General features: G+C 37.1%; 1 protein-coding gene across 3 annotated transcripts in view; it reads right to left on the bottom strand.

Moving 5' to 3' along the window:
• GABRG2 (gamma-aminobutyric acid type A receptor subunit gamma2) overlaps positions 1-11,982 on the bottom strand; it is a 132,546-nt gene extending 120,564 nt beyond the window's left edge. For all 3 annotated transcript variants that reach the window (XM_068979552.1, XM_068979554.1, XM_068979553.1), the window contains exon 1: positions 11,876-11,982. In XM_068979552.1, coding sequence (XP_068835653.1) covers positions 11,876-11,982 — 107 coding nt within the window. The remainder of the gene's footprint in view (positions 1-11,875) is intronic.
• Between the last annotated feature and the right edge of the window lie 293 nt (positions 11,983-12,275).

Genomic DNA, 12,275 nt, shown 5'->3' with positions numbered 1-12,275 from the left:
TCTCCAAAATTTACAAACAGTTCATGCAGCTCAATATCAAAAAACAAACAATCCAATTAAAATATAGGCAGAAAACCTAAATAGACATTTCTCCAAAGAAGACATACAGATGGCCAAGAGGCAAGTGAAAAGATGCTCAACATTGCTAATTACTAGAGAAATGCAAATCAAAACTATAATGAGGTACCACTTCACACCAGTCAGAATGGCCATCATCAAAAAGTCTAACAATAAATGCTGGGGAGCGTGTGGAGAAAAGGGAACCATTCTACACCGTTGATGGGAATGTAAATTGGTTCAGCCACTACGGAAAACAGTATGGAGGTTCCTTAAAAAATTAAAAATAAAACTACCATATGACTAGCAATCCCACTCCTAGACATGTATATGAAGAAAAACTTGATTTTAAAGGATGCATGCACCCCGGTGTTCCCTGCCTCACTGTTTACAATAGCAAAGACCTGGAAGCACCAAAATGTTCATTGACAGATGAATGGGTAAAGATGAGGTGGGACATATATACAATTGAGTATTACTCAGATATTATAAAGAATGAAATAACGCTATTTACAGAAACATGGATGGACCTAGAGATTATCATCCTAAGTGAAGTAACAGACACAGAAGGATAAATATCATATGAAATTGCTTATATGCAGAAAGAAAGTGAAAGTGAAAGTCACTGAGTCATGTCTGACTCATTGTGACCCCATGGACTCTACAGTCCTTGGAATTCTCCAGGCCAGAATACTGGAGTGGGTAACCTTTCCCTTCTCCAGGGGATCTTCCCAACCTAGGGATCGAACCCAGATCTCCCACATTGCAGGAAGATTCTTTACCAGCTAAGCCACAAGGAAAGCCCAAGAGTACTGGAGTGGGTAGCCTATCCTTTCTCCAGCAGATCTTCCCAACCCAGGAATTGAACCGGGGTCTCCTGCATTGCAGGTGAATTCTTTACCAACTGAGCTATCAGGGAAGCCCTTATATGCAGAATCTGATGCTAATAAACTTATTTACACACCAGAAACAGATTCCAGAAGTAGAAAATGAATTTACAGTTACCAGGGTGGGAAAGGTCAAGGAGGTGATAGATAGGGACTTTGGGATTGACATGTACATACTGCTGTATTTAAAATAGATAACCAACAAGGACCTACAGTATATAGCACAAGGAACTCTGCTAAATATTCTGTAATAACCTAAATGGGAAAAGAATTGAGAAAGTATGCTGCTGCTGCTAGTCATGTCAATCATGTCCGACTCTGTGTGACCCCATAGATGGCAGCCCACCAGGCTCCCTCGTCCCTGGGATTCTCCAGGCAAGAACACTGGAGTGGATTATCATTTGCTTCTCTAATGCATGAAAGTGAAAAGTGAAAGTGAAGTCTCTCAGTCGTGTCTGCTCTTTGGAACCCCAAGGACTGCAGCCTACCAGGCTCCACTGCCCATGGGATTTTCCAGGCAAGAGTACTGGAATGGGTTGCCGTTGCCATCTCCTGAGAAAGTATAGACACTTGTATAAGTATAACTGAATCATTTTGCTGCACACTTGAAACTAACATGGCATTGGTAATAAATGATATTCTAATACAAAATAAAAATTTGTTATAAAAATTAAAATCTAGCGCCAGACGTCTTGGAATGTGAAGTCAAGTGGGCCTTAGAAAGCATCACTACGAACAAAGCTAGTGTAGGAGATGGAATTCCAGTTGAGCTGTTTCAAATCCTGAAAGATGATGCTGTGAAAGTGCTGCACTCAATATGCCAGCAAGTTTGGAAAACTCAGCAGTGGCCACAGGACTGGAAAACGTCAGTTTTCATTCCAGTTCTAAAGAAAGGCAATGCCAAAGAATGCTCAAACTACCACACAGTTGCACTCATCTCACATGCTAGTAAAGTAGTGCTCAAAATTCTCCAAGCCACACTTCAGCAATACGTGACCCGTGAAGTCCCTGACGTTCAAGCTGGTTTTAGAAAAGTCAGAGGAACCGGAGATCAAATTGCCAACATCTGCTGGATCATGGAAAAAGCAAGAGAGTTCCAGAAAAACATCTATTTCTGCTTTATTGACTATGCCAAAGCCTTTGACTGTGTGGATCACAATAAACTGTGGAAAATTCTTCAAGAGATGGGAATACCAGACCACCTGACCTGCCTCTTGAGAAACCTGTATGCAGGTCAGGAAGCAACACTTAGAACTGGACATGGAACAACAGACTGGTTCCAAATAGGAAAAGGAATACATCAAGGCTGTATGTTGTCACCCTGCTTATTTAACTTATATGCAGAGTACATCATGAGAAATGCTGGGCTGGAAGAAACACAAGCTGGAATCAAGATTGCTGGGAGAAATATCAATAACCTCAGATATGCAGATGACACCACCCTTATGGCAGAAAGCGAAGAGGAGCTAAAAAGCCTCTTGATGAAAGTGAAAGAGGAGAGTGAAAAAGTTGGCTTGAAGCTCAACATTCAGAAAACTAAGATCATGGCATCTGGTCCCATCATTTCATGGGAAATAGATGGGGAAACAGTGGAAACAGTGTCAGACTTTATTTTTGGGGGCTCCAAAATTGCTGCAGATGGAGACTGCAGCCATGAAATTAAAAGACCCTTACTCCCTGGAAGAAAAGTTATGACCAACCTAGATAGTATACTCAAAAGCTGAGACATTACTTTGCCAACTAAGTTCCGTCTAGTCAAGGCTATGGTTTTTCCTGTGGTCATGTATGGATGTGAGAGTTGGACTGTGAAGAAGGCTGAGAGGCGAAGAATTGATGCTTTTGAACTGTGGTGTTGGAGGAGACTCTTGAGAGTCCCTTGGACTGCAAGGAGATCCAACCAGTCCAGTCTGAAGGAGATTAACCCTGGGATTTCTTTGAAAGGAATGATGCTAAAGCTGAAACTACAGTACTTTGGCCATCTCATGCAAAGAGTTGACTCATTGGAAAAGACTCTGATGCTGGGAGGGATTGGGGGCAGGAGGAGAAGGGGACGACCCAGGATGAGATGGCTGGATGACATCACGGACTCGTTGGATGTGAGTCTGAGTGAACTCCGGGAGTTGGTGATGGACAGGGAGGCCTGGCGTGCTGCGATTCATGGGGTCGCAAAGAGTCAGACATGACTGAGCGACTGAACTGACTGAAAAATTAAAATAAAAATTACCTTGATGTAGAAATAAGCTAAAACTGTCTAAATTTTTCTAATTTATTATAATTTGACTAATGAAATAATGGGTTTATGAAGCTTCAGTTCAGTTCAGTTCAGTCCAGTCCAGTTGCTCAGTCGTGTCCAACTCTTTGCGACCCCATGAATCGCAGCACACCAGGCCTCCCTGTCCATCACCAACTCCCGGAGTTCACTCAGACTCACGTCCATCGAGTCCGTGATGCCATCCAGCCATCTCGTCCTCGGTCGTCCCCTTCTCCTCCTGCCCCCAATCCCTCCCAGCATCAGAGTCTTTTCCAATGAGTCAACTCTTCTCATGAGGTGGCCAAAGTACTGAGCTTCAGCTTTAGCATCATTCCTTCCGAAGAAATCCCAGGGCTGATCTCCTTCAGAATGGACTGGTTGGATCTCCCTGCAGTCCAAGGCACCCTCAAGAGTCTTTTCCAACACCACAGTTCAAAAGCATCAATTCTTATGAAGCTTATAAAGTAATTATTTAAGTAATTTAAGTAATTTAATATTTGTTGATGAAGTTAATGAAGAATAATCAATTTCAAATGTACACTTTTTTAAAATTTGGAAGTTTTTTCTGAAAATTATTAAGAACTAATTTTAAAATAAAGAATGTAGGTGTTCATTAACAAAGTTAAAGGGAGATAATTTGGTTAAATAATAATTTTTACCTGGAATTATCAAGATATTGCTATTGACTTTAAAATCATCACTTTAAATTTTCCTTCTAAGAACTATTATTGAAAAATAGTTTTTCATTAAGAATAACAAATATATGATTACTATCTCAAATTATTACCACCAACTATCACTACCACCTCAAATTTAAAAGGCCTTATTCTTCCATTTGGAATCATTTAAGAAGAATATGTATTTACTCAATTTCTCTTATATAATATATTTTTGATAAGATTAAAAAAGGCATTATCCAAAGTTGCAGATTTGTGTGTAAATTCATAAGTATAGGACACCAGGCTTTTAGAATGATGATTATTTAAAGAAACTAAATAAATATTTGGTTATTCTAAGACTTAGATGAAGGGAGGAGATACTAGAATAAAATAGGTAAAATAGATTTTAAAAATTGATAATTTATTAACATAATTCCTAGCATCTATTCTCTTGCTCAAAGATTATAGTTTATTATTATTGAAAAGTAACTGAGGGAGTTCCCCAGTGGCCTAGTAAATAGGATTCTCGGCTTTCACTGCCATGGCCCAAGTTCAATTCCTGGTCTGAAAACTGAAATCCTGCATGCCCCACAGTCTCCTTCTATACATATTTTTAAAGGTCATACACAGTTCATTTTGCACATGATTTTAAAATCTTCAAAACTCTCACTGTTTTTTATCATATTGTATACAACTCTGAATTTAATTGATGCTCAACAGGTATTTATATTTAAGATGGCTGTGTGTATGTGTCTGCTTTTCCCCATTTGACGTAGTTGACTATATTGGATTGACAAAGAATCAGGGAAGATGCCTCAGCTGGAGGCAGTAGTAGGATAATAAATCTACTTTTACGCATCTGTAACTTGAAGACCTATTTACTGGATGGGGATGAGCAGAGCATAAGCCTTTCAACTGGCCATTGATTGGTAAAATTAGTTTGTGTTAAAATAATGTCACATATGATATAGTACATTATTTAATTATCCTTAACATAGTTCTAGTCTACTACATAACTTTTAAATAGTAAAAAATTAAATTGTTTTTAGAACATTAAAAATTTTTCACCACTTTTCTTCCAAAAAATACCACTCATTTTTAAGTGAAAAAAAAACCTCTTCAACTGACGTTAAAAAAAAAAAAAAAAAAACACACAGCAGTAACTATTATAACAAAGAAAAGGATGTTGAGATAGTAAAACCAACAAATGAGATGATTGTAGATCAGTTTTAGCTAGTTTGTAGATCTAACTTAATTTCTCGGTCCTATGCTTTCACCAGTTAGAAAACTGTCATAGTCTCTTAGCACCATATGACTTTGCTGTGTAGTATTTACCTAAGGTAAAACTTAGCAAAACTTTGATCATTGCCTGCCACCCCAAGAGACTGCAAACTCCATGAGGACAGAATTATGGCTTTTGCTACCCCATAGTTATATACCCAGTTACTAGCATAGAACTAGCTGAAATACTAGTCACTTCTATAGTTTATATCTTGAGTTTTTCCCTTACTTACTGTATCTCAAATGTGTTTTCAAAAGCAATTTATAAAAAGGGACTGTTAACCTGCACAAAAGAACACAAATAGGGCATTTATTTCTTTCTACCAAGGTTATATTGACAAGTTATATTCAGTTTGTTTTGGCCATTTAGTTTAAATGTGCCTAAATAAATTATAGAACTTGTTATTTATCTGTCTCACTACATAGACTTTGGTTCTACTACGATACTTGTGTTCATGGCAGGGTTTCAATTATTTCAAGGACCTTGGCTTAAAAAGCACCTTTTGTTTTCTCCACTATTATGTTATTTGGTATTCATATGGTTTTATTTATAAATAAGTAGAGAATGTAATATCAGGACTACTTATTTAGCATTTACATAGCACTTTATCTTGAGAGTTACATAATGATTTCATAATAATATAGAATTATTACCATATTTGCCCTCTTATTTTACACTGTAGGGATTAATGTGATTTGGAGTTAAATTTTATTTTTACCCTAAATCACTAATCTGTAACTTAAAAGTGCTTTTTTTGTTTGTTTTTTTCCTTTTAAAAGATACATATTCTCTAGAATACAGAAGAAATGAATAGCGAATAACCTTCCCAGTAAAGCAAACTGGAGAGGTCCTTTACATCTCAAAAAATCCAAGTATTTTTCTTATTTTTACAGAGAAAAAGGAAGACTATAGGTGAATGGTGTGGTGTATTGCACTAGAAATATATGACTGGGGAAATCTTAACCCCTACTCTACCATCAAAATTCAGGAAGAGTTGGACTATTTTCAGAACTATTCTATGTCTTGTTTTTAAAAGTCAGAAAAGTAAAATATTCTTTTCCTCATCTAACTTACAAAGATATAGAAGGAGAAAAAGTATGCACACCAACAGTCTCAGGAAAAAAAAGCCCCAATATCTGGAAAGTGTAATTTGTTTTCCTCTAGAAATGAAAAAAGCACTTTAAGTTTTCATATACCAAAGAAGTTAATCAAGCTGTTGCTTGTATGATTGAGGGGATTAAAACTGCTAACTTTAAATATCTACACACTGAAGATAAAGATATCCAGATATTGAAGCAGCAACATTTTTTTCTACTTTCATATTCAGTATGGTTGCCTCAATATAGAATTTTTGTAGGAAAACTATGAGACAACATTCAACAAGTCATCCTATAAATTTTCTCAATAGAAGATAAAGGTTTTTTTTGAAAATGGGATGACAAGGAGAGGTTAACTTTTTGGGTAATGACTGAATTGCAGGTTAAACTATGCTTTAGTTACACATAACAATTAAGAAAATACACTTTCTAAACATTTTTCCCAGGCATTAGATAATATCATTTAATATGTCATTAAACTAATAAAATAACTGAATACTGGATTATTTCTATCTTTTAGAGCTTTCAATCAAAAGTACAAGATAAATTTAAAATGGAGTGACTGATGCAGACTGAGGACCTCGAGCCACACTACTAGGTAAATTCAATCTTTAAAGTTATTTAGTGGGCTAATAGAATGTACATCCATACTAGCTTCTACTGTGTGATGGTAGAATCAGATAATTATAACAATTAAAATTGATCAGTTAACTACACTTATAAGTAAGCAGTACTGAGCAAATGAACCTGATGGAAAAAATCAGAAGAAAAAAACAAAACAGAAAACAAAATTTGGAAAATAGTGACAGATATAAAATGTAACCAGTTACCATTATCATGTATGAACATATAATTCTAAAATATTTTTTGAGAGAACATGCCAAATCACCTTTTATTTATACAGAAAAGTCATATTTAGCAAAGGACGCATCAAGGTCAGAGTGGCTATGGCCCAAGAGACAAGGCAGGGAGGTGACAGGCCTTCTGAAATCCTGCTTCAGGAGAAGGGGTCTGGGGCAAAGTGATGAGATGATAAGTAGGTGGTGAATGCTGGCAGCCACAGAAAGGAGAAAGCTCCAGTTGCATCAAAGCAGTTGGCAGGTCATGCGTGGAACTCACCTCAACTCACTGCTACTAGCAGTGCTGGGGTGGGGAGGAGGAGGGTGGCGGGAAACTGGAGTGAGAGCCACACCTGGTTCCCGGAAAACTCCCACCAAGCGACACAGGAATGAACCCCAGGATGGCGTGAAGTGTATATAAATGTACACATTTATCATTATAAATCTCTATTTCTATCCACATACTTAATCATTATTTTGTTACTTCTAATTATTTGTTGCTTTTAAGCAAGTCTAATGTCTCTATAATCTTGGTTTCCAAGTCAAATGTGGTTGACAAAAACTACTTAACAAATGTTAGTAAAATTTTGTGGGTATGTGTGTGTGTGTGGGTGTATATATATATATATATATATACATGATATAAAATAAATATATTTTATACATTGAAATAGATTGTATAACTTTATGTATGTTCATTAAAATCCATATATTAATATTTATATGTAAAATCTGGTTCAGTGTATGTATACACATGACAGAAGTAGATTGGAAAATCTGAGATTGATGTTACATTGTAACTATTTGGTTTCTGACTTTGAAGAAGTTACATAAGTCTTTTATAACCCACATGGACTTCTTATAACCAGTAGCAGGAGGATGAATTCTTTCTTTCATAATTGCCTGAATAAGAAATGTGCCCACCACTACTGAAATCCTGTATCTTTAAGCACTTAAATTGTTTGGACACCTGTGATGGTCAAACAGTTCCTGAAATGCACTAACTCTACAGTTTTTCCCAGTCTTCCTAGGTCTTTGATCTTGGACAGTCATGTAGGAGAGGAAAATAATTTTCCTTCTACACTTGTAGATTCTTGGTTGAGACATCATTGCGTTAATAAGATTCACAAGAGAAAAGAAAAAAAAAAGTAAACAGAAATGTAATAACATGTATACTTTCTGTATACATAGGAGATACCCAGGAAAGCTAAGTCCTTCAAATGGCCCAAGCCACCTCCTTACATACAGTGTCTGGTTAAAGACAAAAGATGTTGTGAGCAAGGGAGCCAGTTAAGGGCACTTATTGAGTAAAGCACTGTCAACAAGGGGATAGCTGTTATGCAGATTCAAGTCTCTGCCTTCACCATTGGTAAGTTTCTAGCTATTTAGCCACACTCTTCTTTCTGGTACAGGGGATGGAGATACTCATACAAATGGAGATTTCTGTTATTTGAATGCCTCTTACAAAAGGTAACTTCCACTCAGTTTTAAGCTTCACACCTGTATCTGCTGTTTGTTAAAAATAATAAGCCTAAAATAATCCTTATGCTGAAGAGGCATATTTTGGGTTGGTAAATTCTGCTTCTCTTCAACAAGAATTATGTCATTTCAGTAAAGCCTATGAAAGTCACTCAGTAGTGTTCTCCAGGCCAGAATACTGGAATGGGTAGCCATTCCCTTCTCCAGGGGATCCTCCCAACCCAGGGATCGAACCAGGGTCTCCTGCATTGCAGGTGGATTCTTTACCAACTGAACTATCAGGGAAGCCCTGGTAAAGCCTATTTGTACTTAAATTGTAGAAAGTCTCTCTTGGAATTACTAGGAAGTTATTCTAGTCACGGTCCTAGCAAAATAATATTCACAACAAAGATAAAATCTCTAAACTCAGTCTTACATTCTTCCAGTTTGAAAAGAAATCCTTGTTGATATGATGCAAATTTTAAAATGTATAGAACAGAGGCCTCTATCACTAAATAGTTTGTAATTCAATTATCTAGAGGAGATTATTCTAAACTGAGTCTAAGGTATCAGATGCATTTATGTAACTAAATTAAAAGCTGATTTTTAAATTTCTACCTACCGTCCAGATGTTTTGTCTAGAAGGTAGTAGGCAGCTGCATCCTGGGAAATACTGAGTGATAAATCTCTCTCTCTCGTTTTTTTTTTTTTTCCCCCCCAGATAGATGTTTGTCTCAGGGTAGACACTACTAGAAATGTTATATCTATAACTAAGCAAGTAAATATGCTGAGGAAGTGATTTTGATTTTTCTTTTTTAATAAGGCCAAGTGGAAAATTTGGAAAGATAGGAAACAACAAGCTTGTTTGGTTCAAGAATCATACAAGTTTAGAAAGTTTCCCAGATGATTCATATGATAGCATTGTATAAAAGATATGTGACAGTTTAGATAGTTTGGGGTTTCAGAAATTAATTATCCCCCACATAAGAGATTTTAGCAATAAACATCCTCATGCCAATGATTCATATTCCCCCTTGTTTTACTTTTGTAGAGACACAATCTAATTAATTTAGTCATTTTTAATGAGGGAAATTTATTCTTTAAAGTTATGTAAATAAAAAGTCATTAATTTTTTTTAAATATTCCTTCAAATTTCTGATTCTACTACCACTGTTTACCCAAAAAGCCTTTTTTGAATTTCTCCTAGAAACTCACATTTTTCTAGTCACTTGCTGTCCTTCTTCAGAATCAGCTTCAAAGATCAGAGCTACTATTTTCATCCAGTTCTATTCAGCGATTCAAATGGCTTTTTTCCCCTTTTTATGGGATTGCAACAAACTGAAACTCTGATCACATTCTCTGCACCAAGCTACAATGACTCCATTCTCTGTCATTACTGAGAAAAGGTAGGACTGTTCCTATAAGAAGACATCTTAAATTTGATACTCTTACAAATAATAAAATTGCACGTTTTTGGTTAAAATAAGTCCCTTGGAGATAAAATACATAAAAATGTACTCATCTATTTAAGTATAAAGTTGCTTACTAAAATGAATATAAGTGTGTGGGAAGGAAAGTGTATTTTAATCCACAGGTTTCATAAATAGAAAAACATCATTCTCATGTTCCTACTATCAACAAGTAACTATAAATTCCCTAATTTCTGAAACAAATTAAAGGCTACATACTACATTAAATAGTAAAATGTGTATAATTTTTTATTAAAAACATTGTTTTTCCAGTATGCCACTAAAATGCATAACACATAAACTATTTTCAGTAAAAGGCCCTCTTCTGAGAAAGCTACTTAATCTGATACTCTTAAAGAAAATGCATTCAATTTTTATAGTAATGCAGGAAGGTATGAAAAGTACTGGTAGATTAAGCAGGCCCCTCTGTCTACTTGGAAACTCCAAAGAGAGACTTTTACTCCTTGTTTTGCTTGGGTCTCCTTTTTACTGAAATCTTTCCCTCTCATTATCTACTTCAGAAAATGCAGCATCAGCAAAGTTAGCTTTCCAATAAAATAAAAAAATATTTTAACCTTCATCTCTTTTATCTCCCTTTATTACAACTACTACATAACAGTGTCAACTCCCAGGAAAACCTTAGGCAATGGCTTGGTTTCTTCTATAGCTAGTTTTTCTTCTTTTCTGTTTTTGAGTAAGGGTTAGGGGTGGTATTTGTAGAGTTTTGTCTCAAAGTGACAGTAAAGAAGAGTGCAACTAATATAAGTACAATAGACCTCTAACCTGCCTTTGGATCGGGTTGAAAATTCTGATGGTGTGTGTTGAGTCAGGGGGGTTGTTTTTGTGGGTGGATAAATGATGAACTATATGTGAAGGGATATTTCCTTGATATCTTTGGTGCAATGAAGTTAAAAAAAAATTAGGTGCAAAACACTTCACAACACAATCCTTTCCCATCTTTTCCATTCAGTGCAATAAGGCTTTAAGACATTAATGCCTAACTTCCCAATTTGGCATCACATTTACCTGGCTCAGCATATTTTTCAACACTGCAGCAAAGCCAACTCTTTTCCAGACCTATATCCCTCCATACATTAATTACACTCTCCACCCCATGCCCAACAGTGCCCCTCCTATCTCAAGGAGGGGGAAAGGATAATCAAAGCAGGGTCCCCATACATCAGTAGTGCTCCTTTGCTCCATCAGCATCCTGTCTTTACTATGACAATGTCCTGTGTAAATATAAAGTTGTCTTATGGGATTAGACAAGCTTCTTTTCCTTTGGCCCTGACAGGACTGCTGTCCCTGGTGCTGAACCATGTTACCCGACCAGGGAGTCTGCTGCCAGGTCAATGGGGCTGGATAGAAAACCTGGCTCACTGATCTTAAGAACGCTCAGGTGCAAAAACAAGAGATACTTTGGTCACAGGAGCAGAACCCATCCCCCAACACACACACAGACAGACAAACACATCTGCCGGGTGTACGCCAGGACCCCATTTGTAGTTTTCTCTTCCAGACCCCCACCCAAACGCCTCCAACATGGCCTCAAATGCCAGCATGTATCAGCACAGCCCACCTAGACATCAGATTGCAGTACTATCAAAATGCTGCTCCCCAAACGCAAAGTCTTTATGGCGTTAGCGTTACCATTCTAAAAGAAAGAAATAAAACCCATTAAATAAATAAATAAACGAAAGTGACCTTCCTTTTCTCTCCCTCCTTTTCCTGCCCCACATATTCACATTCTTCTAAATAACAAAGCCCCAAATCCCAGAAGAGTCTTTTAAATCTGGGTGGTCTCCCTAGTTCCTCTGTCCCCACCCCTTCCCCCACCTCTCTGAAACAAAACGACGCCGAAAAGGGCATATCTTACCCCGGGTAGAGCGATAGCAGGAGCAGAATCCACACCGTCATTTTCTGTGAAAATACAGGAGTCGAGTAGACTGAGCTTCCTGTGCTCCATATATTTGTCAAACTCATCGTTTTTTTTTTTTTTTTTCCTCCCCTGCCTTTAGCCTCTAGGTTGCAGAAGAATCCCTCCCCTTTGTATTATTATTATGCTTATGATCTGATGGTAGCTCCCCCCACCTGCCTCTAGTAGGTCCGTCACTGGGGAGCTGTATTGCTACCAGCTTCAGGAATTAATATTCAGGGGGCAGAAATAACATCAGCACAAACGCTTGCAGATACCATCAAAGCATCAGCTCAGGGAGCAGCTTTCAAGTCTAGGGGAATAATATAATTGAGGCAGGGGGAGGGTACAGGGAGAGAGG

This window comes from Capricornis sumatraensis, chromosome 9, assembly GCF_032405125.1.
Source record: "Capricornis sumatraensis isolate serow.1 chromosome 9, serow.2, whole genome shotgun sequence".
In the NCBI taxonomy this organism is placed as follows: domain Eukaryota; kingdom Metazoa; phylum Chordata; class Mammalia; order Artiodactyla; family Bovidae; genus Capricornis; species Capricornis sumatraensis.
This window is presented reverse-complemented; position numbering and strand designations above follow the sequence as displayed.